Genomic DNA, 23,842 nt, shown 5'->3' with positions numbered 1-23,842 from the left:
CGTCTTGTATTCATAAAGACTAAGGCCCTCAGTCAGCTGGCCTAAATTCTAGTCTAGTCTTTTCATAAAATGTCAGTTTTTTCAGGCTGTCAATTTTCTTTGAGGACCAGAGCCAGTCACTCAGGAATAGCTATAAATTATTGACGTGTGGTTGATAGAGCAAACAGGGCATGGAGAGGACAAGAGGAGTGGAGTATATTTTATAATACCTTTGGTTAATTTTCTTGATGACAAATTAAATGATGAACCCAACCTTAGAATTATTTATGGAAAGATCACAACAGCTTTAAACAAAGGACAACTCTGCTGTGAAGAGAGGAATAAGAATTATAACATTTTTCTAACTGCATACAGATTTCAGGAAGTAATATAAATTTAAATGATGATCAGTGAGACAGATGTCAGTTAGAAAAACCCTCTGCAACAATGTCCAATAGGCCATGAACCAGTACTGCTGCTTAAACATAAGCATTAATTACATGGTTTATTTTGTCCAAATAAATATTATTGAATACTTAATCAGATAGTGCAGTACATATCAAATTGTGACTAAAGTCACATATATATTTACACAAACATGTATATGCTGTTACTGTAGTGAGCCTGATTTTTTTCAGGCCTTCAGTAAAAAGAAGATTGATGACCGAAAAGAATGGTTAACAAACTTCATGGAGGACAGGCGGCAGCGTCGGCTACATGGTCTTCCTGAGGTGAGTCCTAAATAATGGTAATAAATGTGGTGGATGAGATTTAAACATACTGTAGTTTTTGTATTAAATGAATAATGTATGTGGGTTTTTTTTTCAGCAATTTTTATATGGTACAGCAACAAAACATTTGACTTACAATGACTTCATTAACAAGGAGTTGATCCTTTTCTCCAATTCAGACAATGAGAGATCTATTCCTTCCCTTGTTGATGGTAAGCTGATAATTCATTATGATTCGTTGGAACATTCATTTTTATTGTTTTTTAAACCTGTGATTTATTTTGGAAGTCAGTGTATTCAGATAGGGAATAGAAGACTTCTATATTATTGTTTAGCATTCATATGCTAAGAAGTTGCAATGTTTCTTCTGTGTGGAAGCTTAAGCTGATGCTTTGCAGCCTTTTAGCTTAACCAGACCTCTTCCCTGGGACTGTACAAGTGCTTTGCTTCTAGTTAAACAGTCAGAGTAAACAAGTCTTTTAAGTGCTTATAATAATTGCAATTCAAGTTGGCAGCTGAGCGTAGATGGTGAGTTTTCTTCCTTCAGTTGTATACCAGAAGCATTGTTTTAGTGGTTAATGACCCTTCCTGTAATTTTGCTAGGGTTCTGTCAGTCAGATTTGCCAACTCTCCCCTTGCAATAGCATGAGCATGAAAAGAAGCAGCTCACTACACACTATGTGCTTCATTTGTAAAGCTGTCTCCAGACATCATGAACAGAAATTTCTGCCTATGTTGTAAATATACATATACTTACTAAGACATGAAAAAATGTTCTTGAGGTTTTGTAAGCAAACAAAAAAAAACCTTTCTCCCCAGTTTCCAATACACTTTTTATAGCAGAGGTGGTCAGCCTTCTTGACACTACAGACCCACACCAAAATATTCATGCAGCAAGTTTGTACAGAAATGTAAGAACATGAGAAAGGAACCTTTATATGTATAATATAAATAATATTTATGTATAATATAAATAATATACTATACTGCAAAACCACATAAATAACATGTATACATAATGTAATATAAACCGTGTGTTTATATATATCTATATATCTACATTACACATTATTATATATATAATTGCCACGAGTCACTGTCGGCGTTAGCTGTAATTCTCCTTACTGCTTGTGGGTCTGTGAACTGCTCAGAAGGTAGTACCTGAGCAGTGGTTTCTGTTCTTCAGTATCATAGGTGATATATAACAAGCTAGTCTGTTGACAAAAAATAAAAAATATGAAGAGGAAGAACGCTTTGACCATCTCTTCAGTTTTCAGTTACAACTTTCTTATTTCTTGGTGATTCTCCTGTGTAAAGGAAATTCTCTAGGTCTGTTCCTCTAAATAGATCTTTGCTATGAAAACACGATGCAGGCCCATTATAAAGAAAATTGAATTTTATGTATTTAAATGAAATGGAGATTGGAGTCAAGTCTTTTTATCAATTTTTGCTCTTATGTTTGACCCGGGTTAGTAATGGTAATGTGTAGCAATACCGTAGTATAGCTCAGTAGTCTGAGTTAAAACACTGAATAGATCAATAAGCATATTTTAGTTAGCAGTTCTAGATAATATGCAGAAAAATGATGCAATCGCTTCCACAAAGATGTTGTAGTTAAAGTATACTCTAAGTGTACCTAAACAGTAAAAGTAAATCAGAAGATCAAAGAGTCTGGCCTCTTTCTTAAAACTTTAAAAGATCTAAAAGGGAGATAGATAACATATCTTTCTGTTGAATTTTAATGAGTATTTGAGAACTTAACAGAAGTTAAATTTCGGAGTGCTTTAAAATATGTGCAAGCTACAATTACAGTTGTCACTGTTGTATTTGTGTTGATTCTAAGGAAAAATATGTTCTAAGGAAAGAAACAACTCTTGATTTGCAGATGTATATTTAGGATATTCATTAGAACAATATTGTATGCTGCACAGTAATGACTGGCTAAAAGGGTTGAGTTTCCACTTTTCTGGTAACTTTTTCAGTTTTGTTAGATAATCATTTATTTTAAAAGAACTGAGATATTCATTTGTTATTTTGTTAGTGTTACAGTATGTATTTATTTCCATTTAAAGTTTAAGCTTCTTTCAAGAAATTAGAAATGAGAATAAGACAAAAAAATTATTTCTTAAAAACCTGTGCTTGTGTATGTGTTGAAAATGGGATATTATTCTTAATAGGTTTAAAACCAGGGCAGCGCAAAGTGTTGTTCACTTGCTTTAAGAGAAATGATAAACGTGAAGTAAAGGTTGCTCAGCTGGCTGGTTCTGTTGCCGAAATGTCAGCTTATCACCATGGGGAGGTGAGTATGAAGAATAGAAAAGTTGTGAGAATTTAGAACCTATGTAAAATACTATGGAAATGTTTATTGTATTAAAATTGGAAACCTTTGGAGTGAATCTACAAATCATACATTTACTTTTAAAGAATTTGAACTTAATTAGTATTTAAGTTATTTGAACTTAATCAGTGTTTAGCTTAATAAGACAACGTGTTTCCATTCTTTCCAAGTCTTTGTGCACAGTGGTATCCCTAGTAGTTTGTGGATTGTGGAGAAATGGTAGATAACTAATTACATGGTACACTTCTTCCAGATTCTCAATTACAGAAACTGTGTACTAGGGCAATTTTTTGTCTTGAACAAGAAATAGAGTCTTTTAAGGTAAGAAGAAGAGATACTGTTCTTCAAAAACCTGATGCAGTGTTGGAACAAAGATTATTCTATCTCCTTTTTTGTTATGTTTATCTGGAGTATTAGCAAGAGCTGCAAAATTAATTCTCTCTCTTTATCCCTTCCTCCTTCCCTTTAAAATTAATGAGTAGTAGTTTGTGCAGGAGAAGGTAAGTGCAATCACTTTGTGCTGTTTTCATTTCTTCAGAGAAGTTCTTTAGAGACAATGGAGAAACTTACGGGGTTTTCATAAGGATGGAATTTAAGGGCAGGGAGACAACGTGGCTGTAAAAGAGAAAGCACTATGTTTTGCCAGTAGCTCCTGTAAGAGGTTTGCTATGTTGCTTTTGTAGGGAGACTACTTTTTTGAAATTGAAGTCAGGTTAGTCACACAGTTCCTGGGCATTTAAAATATATCTTACTAGTTGATTAGGAAAGAGTTTACATATTCATAGTAATAAATGTGAGAAATATTTTCTTTGCAGCAAGCTTTAATGATGACTATTGTCAACTTGGCTCAGAACTTTGTTGGAAGTAACAATGTTAATCTTCTACAACCTATTGGTCAGTTTGGTACCAGGCTTCATGGTGGAAAGGATGCTGCCAGCCCTCGTTATATTTTCACCATGTTAAGGTAAATACAAATGTACAGCTAAACACATACTTCTGAAAAGCCTTGTTATCAAACTAATTCTTTCACAACATTGCAGAGGGTTTTTTTGTGTGAGAGAAATGGGGGAGGATTGGAGTATTTTGATGGATGTATGTGCTCGAATTCTGCCTTACATCTGTGTTTTTGCACCTAGTTTGTTCTGCATAGATTTTTTATGCATTAGAGTTCTGTGGGAATTGTAGCTTTTAAGGAATTAAACTTTGAATTGTAAGTAGGGAGACTGAAAATGTAGATCACTTAGATCAATTGCCAATCTTAAATTGTGACTTGTCATAGAAGCACCTTTCAGTTTCTCTGTTCAATATGAAATCTGCTATGTTTTGCAAAGGAAAATGTATTGCCACCTGGTGATGAGTCCTTCAACTCAACATTTTTTTGCAAGTTGAGAATGATTGTTTTCCTTTCTGATGAGTGTCTTCATAACAAGCTACATTACACATACATAGTTAATAATGAAGACCTTATTTAAGTGCTGATTTTTCATAGCCTTGAAATTATAATACCTTGAAATTCAATTTAACATGCAGAGTGTGAGAATCTCCTGATAATTGTAAGCTTTATACATAAGTATCGGGATTTATTCCCCTTTTCATATATGTTCTTTGTGTAGCAGCCTAGTTTTATACATTCTTCTTTTCACATGAGGTGCTGGAAATTGTGTTCACCCAGGACAATTTCCTACATGAGCAGAAGGAGTCACCACCATAGTTTGTTTTTTTTTTTTCTGAAACTCCTGGGCAATGAACTTTTGCAAACACTTGCATACTGTGTTGCTTTATTATTGGGTGGGTGACCTACTGTCACATTGAACTGTGTGAATTCTGAATACTTCAAAGAATGGTATTTCTGTTGATATTAAATGTTATCAATTATTAGTATATTGTGTACATGTATTACTGGAAAGGAAGCTAGTATCTGTTATTAGTACACTATTCCATTGAGAAGAACTTTTTTTCCCTCGGGAGGTATGTACGTTGTATTTTCAGCTTCAGAAAGGCAAAGAGAAAAGAAGACATACAAATAGATTATATCTGGACCCCCTGACTGTTAAAGCATTATGCACTTTACTTACAGGACTCCAGTTAAACAGTTTTCTTCTTTTCCTTTTTTAAAGCCCTTTAGCCAGGCTGCTTTTTCCATCAGTGGATGACAACTTGCTTAAATTCCTCTATGATGACAACCAGCGCGTAGAGCCTGAATGGTACATTCCCATCATTCCTATGGTTTTAGTAAATGGAGCTGAAGGAATTGGTACCGGATGGGCTTGCAAACTTCCAAACTATGATACCAGAGAGATTGTAAACAATGTCAGACGAATGCTGGATGGCTTAGATCCCCACCCTATGGTAAAAATAGTAGTATATACTAGTATTTTATATGCTTGCTAAACAAACCTGATTTTATACTTAGAAAATGTGTTCATATCACTCTGTAAATGATTGGAATATCTGGCTTGGATTGTCCCAGTAATTTTGAGTAGGAGCTTTACTTGACTGTTGGGATGTGGCTGGGGAAGTTCACCTTGAAGCAAAAAAAGTGCGATTTGTTTTTTTCAAATTATTTTGGAGGGCTTTTTCTGTGGTCTGTTGACTGCAAGACTTCGAAGTTTCAAGTCTTACATGTAGTTATGCTGCATGGGAGTAGAGTAAAAAATTGTGCCACTCTTTCCTTTCTGAGGTACAACTACTTATCTTTAGCCAAATGTAACATTTCCTCTGTCTTGTGCTTGAATTGTACTTCTACATATTTGTAAGCATAGGAGAAGATATTGTTACTGTTCCAAGAAAATCAGCAGTAGCTTCTGCTCCTTTAGTTAAAACTTTACAAGAAGTTCTTGGAGGTGGTGTATACTTGAAAAAATCTTTGGACAGTAAGAATACTTGTGTGAACCCAGAATCTCTGTAACCAACAGCTGAAATACAAGCTATTTAACCTTTACTTTACAACTACTGGATATTGGTACTTTGTGTTTAATAAGTCATAGAAGCAGAAACATCTCTACTTAGATCACAGTTCATTGCCTCTGAGCAAGTGTCAATTTTCATGACATAGTGAATTTCCTTTTGCAAATTCTTAGGAACAATAATTCGATTTTTTTAAATTAATGCGATCCATTGCCCTTCCTTTAGGACTCCTAGGCCTTCTGTGTAGTCTCACAGTCAATTGAAGCTTCACTGTGGTTGAAAGAGGCAGTTCTGCCTCCATCTAGCTCCTTTCTGTATGCTGGTATGTGTTTGTAGCTGCATGGTAAGCTGGATAAGGGAATCAATTCAGTTAAAAAAAAAAAATCCCCACCCTGTTAGTTAATTTTTAAACTGGATGGGTTCCACTATCTTTGCCAAACAGCACATGAATGAGAAAATGGCTAGGGGAGGTAACACCACTTCTCCACTTCTTTCAGTGCTGATGTAAAGCTATTGTGAGACTTGGGTGTTAATCTGAATTCTGTCATGCCTTAGCTGCACTTGCAGTTTCCTGTAAAAATGAAACAAACAACAACAAAACTACAAAAACAATAAAACCAAAAATTAAAAAAGAAAAAAAAATCAAGCAACAAGAAAAGCCACCTTACTGGATTCAGCTGCATCTTCTTAACTGTGTATCTACTCTATAGACTATAAGATACTTGTTTCTGTCACTTGCATGTGTATATTCTGTTTTTTTTTCCATAATATTTTTGCTATGACTTAAGATTTTCACAGGCATGAGAGGCTGGTTGATGGATTAGTGCAATATAAAGCGATAGCTGTATGGTGTATGGGAAATAAATGTTTTTTCAACATCTTCTTGTAAGATTTCTTACCATTCCACTGTTTCTTGTTTGTTTGTTTGTTTGTTTGCAATTTCAGCTCCCAAACTACAAAAACTTCAAAGGAACCATTCAGGAACTTGGTCAAAACCAGTATGTAGTCAGTGGTGAAATATTTGTGGTGGACAGGAACACAGTAGAAATTACAGAGCTTCCTGTAAGAACATGGACCCAGGTTAGTAGCAGTGAAATATACTTACATAAAAAACCAAAACCAACAAAAAGCTTTGTGTTAAATTATGTAATCCTACATAGATGACTTTTTTCTATCACTTCTGATCATTATACATACATGGAAGGAAACATAGTTTCATTCTTTTCTGTGCCTTTGTGGAAGATGTTTTTTTTTACTTGTGCCTTCTACTGTCCATACTACAGCAATATCTGCTTCTCCTGCTGAGTTAATATATTAATGTTTATATATTAATATATGTTTCTCTTTTGAGTAGACTTTCCTGTCCTTCTTGGATGCCTCTTAGGTTTTTTGCTAGTTCTAGCCTTCATTTTGCAGATTATACTGCTTCTGTAAATTATCACTGGTATCAGATGTGATACACACAGAGTTGAAATCTTAGGTTGATTGTTAGGTTGGTTTAAGGAATTATGAATTTTAAGAACTGTTTCAGTTTTTGGCTTTTTTTTTTTAAATAGGTATACAAAGAACAAGTTCTAGAACCCATGTTGAACGGAACTGAAAAAACTCCAGCATTAATTTCTGACTATAAGGAATACCACACTGACACAACTGTGAAATTTGTTGTAAAGATGACAGAAGAAAAACTTGCACAGGCAGAGGCTGCTGGATTGCACAAAGTTTTTAAGCTTCAAACAAGTCTTACTTGTAATTCTATGGTAACTTTTTTATGTTTAGCTATCAGAATCCTTACAGTTGCTTGTAAACTCAAATGTTTTTTGTAGTGGTTTTGGCACTAGATCAATTCTGTGCATGACTGAGCAAATCTCTCTTCATATTTTGCTGCTGCCAAGAAATAATTGTCAACTGTTTGAATTCATTCTTCCTGAAGATAATGCAAGTCTAGCTTTTTTGGTCACATTGAGCCATGCCATTTGAATTTTGAAACTTCACTGGAACTGTCTGGGTATTGAACAGTACCATGTATATGAAATTATTTAAACAGTAGAAAAATTTATTAGTGATGACAAATATTAATTCAATATGGATCAACAATCCCAATTTAGTCCTAATGGATCTTTCAAACCAAATTATACAGTCTCTGGGTAGTTAGTTTCCTATAACTGAAAACTTCCCATGCAGCTCACCCAAAATGATTAATGTAAAGTTAATCATTCAAATAACTTTTCTGTATTATAATTAGATTTGAGTTTTAAACTTGAGACAAGTTCCATTTTCAAAATTGCACTTTATGTAGGACCTGTAATAGGATATCTGATGTTTCCACCAACATAACTCCCAGTTTAGGTTGTAAGGTATAGAAAGTGCTATCCTTCAGCTGCTGAAGACATAATGGTAATATATGTTACTTTTTACTGATTCATTCTGTTTGTAGCAAGATGGGAGTAGGAATGTGAGTAAACTTACATGTGTATTTATTACAAGAGAGGGGCTTGAATTGTAATACAATTTCTGTCTGAATATTCCTAAACAATCTGTGTTTACAGACTGGAAAAAACAGAATTCTAGTCTTTGTATGGCAGGTACTACTTTCAAACATTATCACAAGCAAAACTACCAGTACTGTTGTTATCATTATTGTATAAATCAAAAGCTATGTGAAAATAGGTTTAAATTTGATTAAAAATCATGTGACTGGGAGATGATAAAGGCCTTGCTCAAACAATTTTGTAGATTATTTTAGAAAAGCGAATATGCCAAATAAAAGTGATAGTACTTCTCACAGTTTTGAACAACCATATGAACTACTGTAAAAATCTGTCTTCAAATTAATGTTTTAGCAGATTACAACAACTTTTGCACCTCAGTCCTGCATTCTCTGCTTTCTCTGTTTGTGTAGGAATTCATCTATCCTAGTGTAAGCGTCTTAAAAAGTTAGATGCATATGTGAGCTAGTTCATTATTCATCCAATTCCCAAATAGATGCTTTAGACTGATGAATTGCTCTCTAGAGAGGCTTATTTCTTTCAGCTGACTATAGAGGGCGCCTAGGGTGACTAGTTCACCTTTAAATGTCTAAACTGGAGGTGTCAGAAGTCAGGCAGGACTGATTCCACCAGTGTGTTAAAATGATTTCTTACTTTGTGCTTGAACTTGAAGGATTTCTGGAGTGTTTGAAGTGGCAGTTTTCACAGCTGAATTTAGAGATTATTAAAGACGCTCTTCAACTGTTACGTTAAATGGTTGTGAATCATCAAGCGATGCTGAGCTTGTGCTTTAGGATTTAGGTACAATTAGACATTCAATTGAACTCAGGCATACTTCTCTATATACCTGTTTTTCTGCTTGAAAGTATTACCATAAATCTCGTGTTAAATCTACTTCTTCAAAATAAAATCTATCCAGCTATGTGCTCTATAGTTCCACAGTACGGTTTGAGCTCACAGTCTTCAAAATTCTGCTCTTCATATGATGCATGTATATGAGCGATAGAAATAAACTCATACACAAAGCTTGAGTTATGCAGTCTCTCTCAAGCAGTATATTTTGTATTTTATAGGTGCTATTTGATCATATGGGATGTTTAAAGAAGTATGAAACAGTGCAAGACATTTTGAAGGAGTTCTTTGATTTGCGATTACATTATTATAGTTTGCGCAAGGAATGGCTTGTGGGAATGTTGGGTGCAGAATCTACAAAACTTAACAACCAAGCTCGCTTCATTTTAGAGAAGATACAAGGAAAAATTACCATAGGTGAGTAAATACTCTCTAAAATGTGAGTTAGAATTGATAACAGTAGGGGAAAATCTGGAATTTATTTAAAAATAGTAAAACATTCTTGCATGTAAGATGCTTTTTTCCAAGACATTTATTTATTTATTTATTTTTGATTGTGTGTGTATCTTGTAGAGAATAGATCGAAAAGAGATTTGATTCAGATGTTGGTCCAGAGAGGTTATGAATCTGATCCAGTTAAAGCCTGGAAAGAAGCACAGGAAAAGGTAATGATCTGAAATCTCTGGATGCATTTGATACTATTGTTATAAATGATATTAATTTTTTCAGATGTTTGTTTTCTAGTAGTCTAACTTATGACACAACACTTGCAAAAGATTATTCATTACTCCTCATTGGCTTCCATTCTAACAAATATAAACTTATATAGAAATATTGTTGCATAATATCGGTAATGCACATAGATAATTCTAAGAAAACTAGATAACCAGGGTTGCAAATGAGAACACAGAAGACTGAATTTTCTAATCAAAACTGGCAACTTGACTTCTGACTGGATGATATGCTAAATGCTACATCAGCTATTCCAGACTTAAAACTGATATTTCTCTTTTTATTTGTCACATTATAGTAAACACAATTATTTATATAGAACCTATTAATCAGTTTTCTGGAATGAAACTTGAATATTGTAAAGCTATGACTCTTGAAGTTACCTTAAGACTTACACAGTTTTTTGTTGCTCCAAAAGAGTGACAAGTTTAATTTCATACTTTAGTACAGGAAGATGAAACTACTTTCAAATTTTTGTCAACTACTGCTTTTCTGGGCCATTACCACTGCTTTTGGCTATTTTTTTTCATTTCTCATTTGATTTGTTTTGCATTTTTTATTGCTACTGTATTTTAACTCCATGCAGTGTAGTATTCTATAGCAAAACTATCATTAAGAGAAATTTTGATCCACCTTCAAGCCACAACTCTTACATTCAAGGTTATTTTAGCAGTTTGTATAGAAAAACACTGTGCTAATTTCTAAAGAAACAGATGTACATGCATATCCAAAGGGCAAAGGACTCCAGCCTATGTGAGATACAGAGGAGAGTACCAGTTTCTGTAGCTAACAGGATACAATGCATATGGCTAGCATTAGGTTCCGCTCTATTTTCTTAAATCAATGATTAAACAATACAACTATAGAAAAGGACAGGAACATGGGTTTTTGGAAAGGTACAGAAATGTGTTCATGTCACTGAATCCGTGAGGAAACACCTTACTACTCCAGCAAAGTGTTTTGGAGGAGTTTTAAGTACATGCATAGAGCTAAGATTATTAATGCTTCTAAAACTGAATGTTTCATTTTAGGCAGCAGAAGAGGAGGACCCACAGAACCCAAATGACGATGCATCCTCTGCTTCTGGCTCAACTTCTGGCCCTGATTTTAACTACATCTTAAACATGTCTCTGTGGTCGCTTACAAAAGAGAAAGTAGAAGAACTAATTAAACACAGAGATTCAAAGGTTGGTATGCTGTGGGAGGCTTGTTCTGAAATGATTTAGTAATTACTGATGTTTCTAATTACTATGTTCAGTTTAGATAGTATTTACTTTGGCTGTAACTTAGTAACTTCTATATTCTATTTTCACATTTAAGGAGAGAGAACTAAACGACCTTAAAAGGAAATCTTCGTCAGATCTCTGGAAAGAAGACTTAGCAGCTTTTGTTGAAGAGCTTGAAGTATGTTTTACATATATTTCTAAAAATATGTATTAAAAATAAGCAAAATTTAATAATAATAAGAAATAAATAACACATTTTGAATTAAAAACAGATGGTCCTCCAAATATAGGGAGAAGTGGGAAATCAGTTTTGGATAGTTGAGTTCCTAGTTGTGGTCCTCAGGGATTTTTTCTTACATCTATACAATATCATGCTTTTTCCAAGTCAGTGAAAGGAAAATTACCAGAAATAAATTCGTTTTCCGATGACACAGAGATTGAGAGTTGTAACTAGGAATAGTAATAATAATAGCAGTTGTACGTGTTCTAATCAGTTGTGAGGCAATAAGTATTGCCAAATGCAGAGCAGTACATCTAGGAACTAAGCACGTAGACTGTAAATATCAGATGAGGGTCTTTTACCTTGCCTCATTAGCAACTCTGGAAAAAGTTAAATGCATATTGGTGGATAACTTGCTGAGCCTCAGTTTTCAGTGTTGCCAGAAAGTGGCTGATGTAATCTTTTTAAGGTAGCACAGGATAATATAAATAAGACATTTATTTTATTTCTTTGTGTGTTCGTTGGACAGCTGCAATTCGAAGTATTCTGTTCTGAAGTCTCCTTTTCAGCTATATGTTGATATTGTGAAAAAAGCTGATGAAAGGTCTGAAAAATGTGTCATCCAGAAATTACTCTAAAAGCCAGCTTCTTGCTTTAAGTGCCGAAAGACTGAAAAGTTACATCAGTACCTAGATATGTATATGAGGAACAAAACTTGATAAAAGAAAGATTTTCAAACCAGCAGTGTCCAAAAGTTCATGCTTACGTAGGCTTGAATGAAAGCATAATTTTTAACAGCATGGGGTAATTAAGAACTTACCAAGATTAAGTGGTTGGTTTTCCATTACTAGAATGTGTATTATAATTCATCTGACAATTAAGGGAAGCCTTATGCTCCATGTTAAGAAATTAATCTTAAATAGCACTGTGTTCCACTTTGTCCTTATTAAAAAAGATTTTTTTTTCTCCCCCACACACGTTGTTTGTCAGAAAGTAGAAGCACAGGAAAGAGAAGATGTTTTGGCTGGCATGGTCGGCAAACCAATAAAAGGTAAAGTTGGTAAACCCAAGATGAAGAAACTTCAATTGGAAGAGACCATGCCATCACCGTTTGGTAGAAGAATAGTTCCACAGATTACATCTGCCATGAAAGCTGATGCCAGTAGGAAACTGCTGAAAAAGAAAAAGGTAAATCAAACCATTGTTGTAGTTACAATTATTTATTATTTAAATGCTGTATTTTTCTATGCTGGTAACAGAAGTCCAAACCACTAGAACCCACTAATGCTGTCTTTATAATGTTTTGCTGACTTAATGCACAGATAAGTTAATACTGGATATATTTTCTTTTATGTTTGAAAGTCTCTTTTGACTACTTATTGTTGAGGTGCTTTTGCTGATTTTTTTGTCCTTCCAAGACTATTCAACAAATGTTAGTAGAGTAGTCTACTTTCATTTATTATTTTCTACAAAGTTGTATTGCAGTTTTATCTTGAAATTTTAAATGTATAATTTTATTTTGCCCAACTTTTTTATATTTTTAGGGTGATGCTGATTCTCTAGCAATAAAAATGGAATTTGATGAAGAATTTGGTGGTGCGCAAGCTGAGGGTGGTGGGGATGACTCACTGAATACAACAGCCTCAGCAACTAAAACCCCCAAACTGAAGAGAGAGAAGAAGGAGCCTGGTAAGGTCCTTACACAGTCATCGTTAAGCTTAAATGAGTACTAATTTTGCATTAAATATATTTTTATATATTTAATAGGGGGTTGGAACTTGATGATCTTTAAGGTCCCTTCCAACCCGAGCCTTTCGATGATTCTGTGATGATTCTATATTTTTAACACACGGTGAAAAGGGAATTATACTATGATAACCACTATTTCATCTGATTTTCTTCCTTAAAGAGATGTGTGGAAATACTTGAAGTACTTCAGCATTACAGCATACATAAGAGATTAACAGCAGACGTAGTAAATGCTGAAGTTAAATATGTTGTCACTTCTGTTATTGTTTTCTGCTTTTACTAACTTACTGAAATTTCTGTTAAGTGAACTGCTTTTCTGAGGGTGGGGATGGATTTTCTACATCTGGTTTTGAGGGGGAGTTCCAAATCTTGTTCTAAATCTTCTATGTGAGTAGAAAAAAACAGATTATTTTTAACATAATTAGATTAATTCTGTTTAAACAGAAATTTCTACCTTGTTTGTCCTCTGACACTGAAGGGCCAGCACTGACCTTCAGTGTCAGTGTAATAGTACAGACTGTAGAACTTGATTAAAGACATCTATTTCCAATTGACATATTCAGTCATTCTGACTGTTTAAAGGTATGCATGTTATGGCTTGGCTTAATAAGTTAACTGAGTACACATATGACTGAGTTGCCTACATGAAGCTCAAATCCACCCGAGCCAGTGTTGAGCCAGAGCCAACTAGCCCGGCTTGACCTGAACTTGCCCTGCAATTGACTGACTTGTATCCCCCAATATCCCCCCTCTGCTTCCCATGTTAATTGGATTTTTCCAATAGCTGTTTGTGATCCTGTTCTCCAAATAATGGAAAACTGTTCTTTTCCTGGAAAATGCCAACAACCTTTAAAAAATGGAAATTTTCGGAAGAGCTAAAACTTCAAATAAGAGACTTTTATGTTTTTCTGTCATAAAACAAATTTGTTTGGCAGCAGCAGGTCAGGTTCTGTGTGAAATTATTTCATCACATCGTTAAATTTTCCTTCAGGAAGTAGAAGAAAATTTACAATGTTTAAAGAAAGCCTTTTTAGGATAAATTATACTAAATTTATGCATCATAAGCAATTAGAAGAGATGAAAGTGTCTTTTTTTTTTCCTTTTCTTCCCTTTTCCTGATTGTGATAGATGCTTTAACTTGTTACAGGTACTAGAGTAAGAAGAACACCATCATCAACAAAATCCAGTGCAAAAAAAGTGAAGAAACGAAACCCCTGGTCAGATGATGAATCCAAGTCTGAAAGTGACTTAGAAGATAATGAGCCTGTGATTATTCCAAGAGACTCTCTGCTTAGGAGAGCTGCAGGTACCCAAGCTTTTGTGAAATGTGCATTGTGACTGAAAGTTTAATCTACAAACCTCCATTCTCATTTGACCACAGCATTCCGTTGGGACTTTATTTCCTACAGATAGCTTGCGTTATATTTTTTTCACTGTGATGATTCTGAAAAATCTCTTAATGGCAGAACCAGGAATTGCTACAAAAGCAACTGTAACTTTGTCTGGAAATCTTTTACTTTATCCAAAACAATAGAATAGAAATTACTCACAAAAAAAAAAAAGACACTAATAAAGTTATTTTGACAAACAAGGAAACAAGGCAATGCTTGACAAAACAACCCCAAAACTGAAATGGCTACAAAAATAAAAAAATAAAAAAAATCAGAACAGTCTAGGGAAGTCAGAAGTATCAGAGTCTGAAAGTTTTAAAAATATCTAAGTATTTGATATTTTAAAAAAAACAAGATTTTTCTGGAAAATTGTTGGTCGATTTTTCAAGTTCTTGATTAGGAAGAATGTTCAAATGATATAGTCAAGAAAACTTCGATTGTAAGTGAAGGATTCTTATTCCTTAAATGTGCTTGTACAGTGATGTCTTCATAACGCCATAAGCTGAAGGTACCTGAGCAAGCAACAAGAGGTGTCAGATATTTCATAGCAGTTTAAAATATATACTTCTATTCTTCCAGACTCAGACAATTTTCTTTTCCCCCACGCGTTTTGTGTTGTATAATCTGCGGCAAGGGTTGTGTAGTGACTTCCACTTTATTAATGTAGTAACACAGCCAGCTATCTTGAAATGTGTAAATATGTATTTTTCTTTCAGCTGAGAGGCCCAAATATACGTTTGACTTCTCAGAAGAAGAAGATGATGCCGATGATGATGATGATGCCAACAATAATAATGATTTGGATGAACTTAAAGTAAAAGCTTCTCCAGTTACAAATGATAGAGAGGATGAGTTCGTTCCCTCAGACAGTTTAGAAAAAGATGAATATGACTTCTCCCCAGCTAAATCAAAGCCATCTCCAGAGTAAGTACTGGAACTCAGCAGTATTTATGTTCTAATAATTTTTTGTATGTACAAGTCCTTAAACAAAACATTGATCAATTAGTAATCTACATGTGCCATGTGAAATAAAATTTATACATTGATGGGGAGGAGTCTTAGCGTTGCAGTTGCCCTGTGCAGGGGAAAACTTGACTTACCCATCTGTAATACAGTGTCGGTAATGTCATCTGTTAAAATGCCTTTAGTAACATTTTTTGGTTTTCCTTCTTGCACCAGCTTGGTATAGAGAACTATTGATAAAAATGTAGTACTGTTAATTTTAAATGCTTACAGTACATGACTGGAAAGTGATTGTAAGAATTTGACTGTCACAAGCATACATAAAGATGCTAGAAATGGATTGTAGTGCCCAAAGAGGAATTTAATCTCCTATAGATACTATAATGTCTACATATTTCAGTGTGTAGTTAATGCAATTTCTTTTTGTGTTTGGAAGAAGGAAAACGACTCAAGAGAAGAAAAATCAAGATTTTGGGAACATCTTCTCTTTCCCATCTTACTCTCAGAAGACAGATGATGGTGAGCTTGTTTTCACTGATCTATTTGTCATTAGCAACTGTTATGGACTGTGTTAGGGGATTTATGTTGTTAACACAAAACTCATGAAGTAGTTGTAAAAGAAAGATATCAAGATTTATAAAGGGGAAAGAGGTTCTGATCCTTAGAGGAACATAGCTTGTATCACGGTCATAGTACATCCATAGCCTAGCTGTAGTATCAGAGGAGTGTTTCTGTGAGATTGAATTTGACTAACTGATGAATGATTTTAAGTATGCAGTGAACAAATCTTAATTTAAACATACTCTGTGATTATAGATACAACAAAATTGGACAGTGATGAAGAGGATTCTACTCCTGTTTTCTCATCGTCTTTCACCCCAAAACAAGCAGAGAAAATTCCAAGTAAAACAGTAGCTGCTAAAAAAGGTAAGTGTAGGATTTATCCCATAATTCAATCCTTTTTTAAAAACTCTTCCACCTTTAAATCATCTCTTCACATCTTAAAAGTAGGAATTGCATTCATTAATTTCAGACTCAGTGGCTTTCAGGAGAGAGTGTGAACTTCTTCCAGCTTCTTAATGATAATAATTTCTTTCTTTCCACTGTAGTGTCAAAACTTAGTGCTTTCCATGTATGGAGTTGATGCTCAGCCTTTGATTAGTTAAACTAATGGAAGGCTTTTACCCTCAGGGAATAAATGAAACATGGTGTCTTTGGGGTTGTAAATAGTCTTCTATAATGCATCCAACTTACTTGAGGGAGAGTAACTGCAAAGGAAGAATCCCCAAGAAATATTTAAGTCCTAAGTGGACTGTCACATTAAGTTCTGCTTGGCACAGTTGTATTTGGTTGGTTGGTTGTTTTTTTTTGATACAGAGAATGAAAGGCTATCCTTAAACTTCACAGGTGAAAGTTTCTTCATTTATTAGTTAGGATTTTAGAACTGGCAACTTGCACATTCTTAAACTGTGGAATTAAGGACAATTCCAAGAAGAGCATGTTCATTATTTGGATTTGTTTCTTTAGCTGTACACGAGTACAGTTTTTGTCTCCTCTCCTTTGCCCAAATTATTCAGGATCACAGTTTGATGACCACAGGTTGTTGGACAGTGCAGTGATAACCTAACGTGCTTAGTTCTTGGTCAGCTAGTCTCCTAGTCATCTCCTCAATTCTGTGTCCATCCTCATGCCCTGTGTCAGCAGCCCATTCAAAACCCATCTTCTGGTATTGCAATATTCCATTCACTCACCCGCATGCTGGGGAATGCCCATTGTGTAGCTGAAATAATTATTCCAGACAGCTGTTTGATTTTCTGTGACTTCAGAGCTTGGATTTGTGAGGACAGGAAGCTGACACTAAAGAACTACTTGTTCTGCCTTGCCGCCTGTACAGTCACGTTCCCTTCTCAGATAAGGGAACATAAAAGAATAGAAGGGAAAATAAGGGATTAGGTAGGAGTTCAGTTTCTTTTCAGACTTCAATCAATTTGAGATGAAATCTCCTGATCTCTGGTGCGCACTACAGAGGATCAAGAGGCTGCTGAGCTTGCTTTCCATGCACTCTTTGAGAGGTCTGTGGTTCTAGTGCTTTATAGTAAGCCTAAGAGAAATCTGAAAACCAGTCTTACTCTGACTGTAAGCAGCTGCTCGCCTTGAATAGCCCAGCTGGCAGATTCCAGCAGTGAGAAGTCCCCTGTGCATCAGCTGTGGGACTGATTCCATTCCTGAGCCTTCTGCCGAAAACGTGGGCTTCTTGAGAGCGTGCGTACCTTGACGTCACTGCAAACTTCCATTTTATGTCAGGATACCAAGCAGAGAGCTTGGCTCTCCTGATCAGGCCTAGTTGCTGTCCACGATCCTTCCCAGTTGTACAGGTGTATGGTGCAGGAACCACTAAGACAGTGGCTCAGAAGCCCACTGGGGTTAGTACAGAGGGAGATGAGTGTTCTGGAAGCCGTGGACACTATCACTTTAGCTACCAGGTGCCGTTTAAGAGGTCTGTCATCTTTGGACTTGCTGTTCTACAAGAGACTTCCCAGGAGATGACCAGAGACGACAGGCTCAGTTTCGGGGGGCGAACAAGTAGTGTTTGTGACAGCGTATTGTACCGCTCTTTCATTCCCCAGTTATTTCCTTCTCCCTAATTCCTGGTTTGTCAGCGAGAAGCCCACGCCTTTTCTAACATCAGTTAACAGAATCTGAGGATGGACTCGGGATCAACTGAACACAGCTACGTCTCATGGCACATCTGTGGGGTAGTGCTTGGCAACGGAGCATATTTTGCTTCAACATCACCAAAGTAAAAATAAACCAACATCAGGGGCTGAGGTTTAGCCATCCTCCTACAGCACGGTATAGGTTTTGGCCAGGTAATTGTGCCTTGCACAATGCCTTGTGCTGTTAATAAGAAATTTGCCTACTAAAAGATGAAAGAGTGTTTAATTCAAAGCACTGGAATGTACTGAAGGCACTGATACCCCTTAATTAAAGTGTGACAAAGGAAACCTGTATTTCTCACCATTCTAGCATGCAAGTTGAAATTTGTTTTTGCCACGTGCAGAAACTGCTCATCTCATTTTAATATCTGCCATTTATGCTATAATCTAATAAAATTGAATACTTCTAACCAGTATGTGAATTTAATGTATTTAGTATCGCTAACTTCCAACAGCAAAAGTAGATGCGCCACCTAAACCCAAAAGGGCTCCCAAGGCCAAGAAGGTGGAAACTATGAACTCTGACTCGGATTCAGAATTTGGCATTCCAAAGAAGACCGCAGCACCCAAAGGTAAGCATTTTGGTGTAACACTGATCAGCAGCATGCAAGTCTGTGCGCTCTGTAACACAGGGTCAAGATGATTTTCAAAAGGAAGTAGAAGTAGTCTCTAAGCGTAGAACTCGTTGGTTTATTAGTAAATGAATCACTAGCAGATTACTCAGCCATGAGCCCTTTGTGTGACAAGAGTAGTTTACTGACTTTTGACAATCAATAATGTGAACTTTTTATCTGACCTTAACTGTTGGGAATGCATTTAACAACGCCAACCCCCTGTTAATTGCTCAGCTCTTCTATTGGGTGCTGCTTAGTTTCATTCTTTGATCTCAACTTCATACGAGTCAGTAAAATTCTGGTAGTTGGTAACTAATAAATGAGGTTTTCTGGCTCTTGTTGGCAGCCCGGTCTCAGATGCCAGAGTCCTCAGAAGAGAATGACAGCAGCGTATCAGCATACGCAGCGATTTAATCAGAACAGTCCGTAAAGGGAAAGGATGTGCCACTGCTGGTGGCTGCCGTTAGCAGTACATTTACCAAGCTGTGAAGGTGAAGTAAATGCTGCGTAATTAGTACAGAAGGCTACTGAGGCTTTGCAGTGCGTCAGGAGTCTAGAAGTTTAGCTAATCAAGTTTGGCCCTGTCTTGAACCAGCAGCATGAATTGATAGGGTGAATGGTAACTTCAGAAATATAAAAGCGATTTAAAACTGTGAATATCAAATACATTGTATGTTACTGCTGTTGTGAAGATTGTTAAGCTGTAAACTAAATTTCACCTTTAACACATAGACGTTACTAAAATGTAGTACTTTCACATTTTTTTTTCAGTTTGCTGAATGTTGTTTATTTATTTTCTTTATTAAAAAAAAAATCGAAACTAAATTTATATATTCTCTCACCTAGGAAAAGGTAGAGGGGCAAAGAAAAGGAAAGCATCCAGTTCAGAAAACGAAGGTGAATACAACCCTGGGAAGAAGACACCTAAATCTACACCAAGCAAGGTCAGTTTCTGCTATGGTCCATCCTTCTTGTAAAATAACAACAGCACTAATAACAACAATACCCTAATGGATTACTTTAACTGAAAGGTACGTGTTCTTACTGTATGTAGTTTGCCAATACAGCAACAGGGGTGTAGGTGTTAGAGAAGGTTTGCTTCAGTTGTGAATGTTCGAATGCAGCATGCGCAGAGCTTCACAACTGATTCGTCTTTTCTTTTCCAAAGAAATCTAAGAAGGCCGCTTTCGACCAGGATTCGGATGTGGAGATCTTTCAGTCGGGCTTTGCCTCTGAAACTGCCCCGAAGCCCCGGACAGGCCGGGCTAGAAAAGAAGTTAAATATTTTGCAGAGTCTGATGAAGATGATGATTTTGATATGTTTAATTAAGTGCCCAAAGAGCACACAAATGTTTTCCAACAACTATCTTGTGTTGTCCTTTTGTCCCTTCTGTCGCAAACTTTTGTACATTTGACTTATTTTATGTGATAATGTAATTGATGGTTTTTATTATTGTGTGTAGGCATTTTAACATTTTGTTCTTACACCTACAGTTTTATGCTCTTTTTTACTCATTGAAATGTCATGTATTTGTCTGACTGGCTTGTAGAGATGTTCTAGACAGCTGTGCTAAAGCACATTTTAATTGTCATGGTTGCAAACAGCAAACCTGCTTTTTGAAATGAAGTTTAAACATTAAAAAAATGGAAAACTATCTTGTGTGTGTGTGTGTGTGTGTGCATGTGTAAAATTTGGACTAGAGGGACTATTTCTACACAGGTTTTTTAAAATAAATATATTTTATTCTTTGCCAGGAGACTCCATGGAAAAAGGTAAACAGTATATGAACATAGAAAGCATTGTTAAACAATCTCAATGTACAAACAGAGCCAGTGAAAGTACATCACAGACTTGCTAGAATATATAAAAAAAAAAAAATCCACTAGTGCTTTAAATGAAACCTAAGAAACTGACACTTTAAATCTGTTAACCATTCTACCACAGTTTTCACTCTGCTTCATGGTGATTTAACAAGGCCAAGAAGGCAGATCCTCTCCTTGTATTTCTGGAAGTCCTAGCTGTACTTCCCTAGCACCCGGAAGGCTGGATAACCCAGCTAGTTCCCGGCAGTTGATTCTTAAGGAAATACCCTAGACTCACCAAGTCAAAAGCTGTAAATGAGTCTGCTGGTTACCATCCCATGAAGCTTCCCTAATGGCTTGTGAACAAGTAAACAAAAACATGGTAACACTGAGAAGTGTTTCTGCCTTGGAGGCTATCGTTACTGTAGAAATGTTGTAGTTACTTGTGGAGCTAGGTCACCAGCCAGGTAAGAAACCACTTTTTTCCTTTTAAAGTGACGTTAACAGTGGAACAAATGACATCTGAATAACTGGTCTGGCAGTTACTGCTGATACTGATGTCTTTTCTGCTAGTGCAGTGAATTTTTGTATACTTTTTTACAAGGAAGGAGATGCAAACTGAGGGCATCAAAGAGAAGTTTTCATTTAACTAAATCAGACGGTCCTTTCGACTTCCTTTCCTGGATGTGTACAGTAGTCCATTTCGTCTGGTTGGTGTCTTGATCGCTTTAGGTATGAGAGACAAAAGGAAAGCACCAAACATCCAGTATAGAAAGTACAGCCATACAGTTGTATGTACAAAGTCATCAGAATGCAACCAGAATTTAAAGTCTGAGATCTGTCTTGTCACCATGCAGTCTTGAATGTTCAGAGGAGAAAACAGAAGCTTAACTATTTTTTTTTTTGCATGAAATGGCTGATTTAGAGTTTCAAAAGTTTGCATTTTTCTATTTTTAAGAGTTTAAACAGCAAGGAGTATATATCGATACATATGAAAATTTCTTGGTCCTTGTTGAGTTTTTATCTATATATATATACATATATAGATATATATTAAGTCCAGAAACTAAGCAGCAGTAAAAATGTTTCTCTTGCTTTTCATCCCTGTACATAAGGTATTAGGAATGTCTGAAGTAGCTGGAAAATGTCTTATTGCACCATGGGGGATTGACTGACACTGCTGTTATCCACTGAACTAGGTGAGATACTGGGACTGTGTTCTGCAGTGTTTCCATTTGAGGTCGGTGTCAGTGGTTCGTGTCCTTCAGAGTTCTCCAACATTTCCTGAATGAGAGGCGGCATGGATCCAGGAATTTCCATTTTCAATGTAATGACACGTTCTGCACCTTTAAAAAGAAAACAAAAAGAAGTTCTTCCCATTAGGACGATTTGTACAATTTCTTTTTCCTTAGCACCATCAGTGGTAATTTCAGGGTACATTATTTTAATGGATTCGGTGTCTCCCTCTGTAGTTCTGCATACAAAATTACGTAAGTGAACTGCTTCATTCATTGCAGGAAAATGGAGTTAGATGAGCACTCCTTAGCAAATTAGTTTTAAATTGTGATCGTAGCAATTGATATTACAGCACAGGTAAATTGGATGAACCGCTTCTTTTCAGAGACGGAACCAAAGTGGTATTAAATGATACTGACAAATTAAATTCAACTGTGATCACTTAGATGTCTTTATAAATTGGAATATACTTCACAGCCTTTAATCCGGACTGGATCTGCAAGGAGTACAGCAGGACAAAAATGTTGCCTGATTCATGTTAAATAGGTCCTCATCTATTTAACAGAGTAGGCACGTTAAATAGGCGCAGTAATATGTCAGAAGTAAATATTTCTTTTCCACATAGCAAACTGTGAAGTCAGAATCAGAATTTAACAACCCCTTGCGCTATAAAAGACCAAACTCAGGCAAATGGATACTTTTGTGAAGCTGCCTTCTGTAGCCCGCAGGTGTTTTGTCTCGTGCTAATTAACCACAAAAGTACACAGAAACACTGTTTACATCTGATTTAACTGAAGCTAACCACCCGTTCACTACTTATCCTCCAGTAACAACAATGGGTATTTTTATATAGAGACAGCTTTGCAGGCTATTGTGTGTAGGATTAAACACAATTACTATATTAATCCTGACTACTCAGACTGTGAGACAATAACACTAGTACAGGGGGAAAAAACCAACGCAATAAAGCACGGTGCTCCTAAGATGCATTGAGGCTTCTTGAACACGTCTCACATGCTGGAAAGACCAACGCACACCCTGCCCAGTTCCCTCACACCACTACATCTGCCCCGTACAGGCAGCACCCTGCCAGGCACCGGCAGTTACCTCTGGGGGACCCGCGCAGGGACTCGTAAATTACTGACACACAGAGACCTCACGTCCTGGATGGACAGAACTCCTTGGAGAAAAGAAAGGTAGGCTAGGGAAAGCTGGATCTGTAAAGCAGCGTAAAGCCGTCCCGCTGAACACTGCTACCTGCTGCTGCTTCCAGGGATAAGCAAGCAACGGTCAGAAAGCCCTGGACTATTTTCAGGCACCAGTAACACCCATGCAACCTAGGTGCTACATCCTGCTGCAAACAGGTAGTGTATCTGAAGGACTGAAAGTAAGATACTCAACATTCAGCTACTAAGTGGTGAGGACCATAAAGAGACTTAATTCAGTATTTTTGAATTAAATGTCTAGCAGTGAGTGTATACAGTAAAGATTCTGTTCCACACCGAGGCACGAATGTGCTTTACACAGTTTGTTGCTGGTGGGAAAAGGATTTCATCTATCCATCAGGACAGCTTCAGACAATTTATAGCATCAACCTCAGAGTTCAAATATCTGGTATAATACATCTCATAAGATTCCTGACTATCAGCTTAAAATGAGTCAAATGGAATATGAATCTGTGCTTTTTTAAAATGAAAAAAAAGGGAAAAAGAGCCAACAAAATTTAAAAGAAAATATCCTGACTATTGCAGAAACATTCCAGAGGGAGCCTGTGGATATATTTTGCTCATCCACATTGCTACAATGTACACGCTGGAGGGAGCACACTCCCTCACAGCAATAACCCCAGGCTGGAGGGGAGAGCTTGGAGCTCAGGAGCTCAGGAGCTGAGCTCCTGA

General features: G+C 36.2%; 2 protein-coding genes across 9 annotated transcripts in view; one reads left to right on the top strand and one right to left on the bottom strand.

The window, feature by feature from the left end:
• Positions 1 to 20,560, top strand: part of TOP2B (DNA topoisomerase II beta) — a 64,558-nt gene extending 43,998 nt beyond the window's left edge. Inside the window, exons 17-36 of the mRNA XM_080579121.1 lie at positions 618 to 710; positions 808 to 922; positions 2,888 to 3,009; positions 3,864 to 4,012; positions 5,166 to 5,397; positions 6,901 to 7,035; positions 7,512 to 7,712; positions 9,515 to 9,710; positions 9,867 to 9,958; positions 11,057 to 11,212; positions 11,346 to 11,429; positions 12,462 to 12,659; positions 13,016 to 13,160; positions 14,368 to 14,526; positions 15,328 to 15,535; positions 16,011 to 16,093; positions 16,391 to 16,501; positions 18,747 to 18,863; positions 19,752 to 19,849; positions 20,074 to 20,560. Coding sequence (XP_080435247.1) covers positions 618 to 710; positions 808 to 922; positions 2,888 to 3,009; positions 3,864 to 4,012; positions 5,166 to 5,397; positions 6,901 to 7,035; positions 7,512 to 7,712; positions 9,515 to 9,710; positions 9,867 to 9,958; positions 11,057 to 11,212; positions 11,346 to 11,429; positions 12,462 to 12,659; positions 13,016 to 13,160; positions 14,368 to 14,526; positions 15,328 to 15,535; positions 16,011 to 16,093; positions 16,391 to 16,501; positions 18,747 to 18,863; positions 19,752 to 19,849; positions 20,074 to 20,235 — 2,856 coding nt within the window. The 3' untranslated portion in view covers positions 20,236 to 20,560. The remainder of the gene's footprint in view (positions 1 to 617; positions 711 to 807; positions 923 to 2,887; positions 3,010 to 3,863; positions 4,013 to 5,165; positions 5,398 to 6,900; positions 7,036 to 7,511; positions 7,713 to 9,514; positions 9,711 to 9,866; positions 9,959 to 11,056; positions 11,213 to 11,345; positions 11,430 to 12,461; positions 12,660 to 13,015; positions 13,161 to 14,367; positions 14,527 to 15,327; positions 15,536 to 16,010; positions 16,094 to 16,390; positions 16,502 to 18,746; positions 18,864 to 19,751; positions 19,850 to 20,073) is intronic.
• Positions 20,561 to 20,626: 66 nt separating this feature from the next.
• RARB (retinoic acid receptor beta) overlaps positions 20,627 to 23,842 on the bottom strand; it is a 331,576-nt gene continuing 328,360 nt past the window's right edge. For all 8 annotated transcript variants that reach the window (XM_080579143.1, XM_080579145.1, XM_080579144.1 and 5 more), the window contains one exon: positions 20,627 to 22,054. In XM_080579143.1, the coding sequence (XP_080435269.1) occupies positions 21,858 to 22,054 (197 nt within the window). In that variant the 3' untranslated portion in view covers positions 20,627 to 21,857. The remainder of the gene's footprint in view (positions 22,055 to 23,842) is intronic.

The sequence above is a fragment of the Anser brachyrhynchus genome, assembly GCF_964034855.1.
Source record: "Anser brachyrhynchus genome assembly, chromosome: 2".
NCBI classification, from domain to species: domain Eukaryota; kingdom Metazoa; phylum Chordata; class Aves; order Anseriformes; family Anatidae; genus Anser; species Anser brachyrhynchus.
Note: the sequence above shows the minus strand (reverse complement) of the source record. Positions and strands in the feature narration are given on the sequence as shown.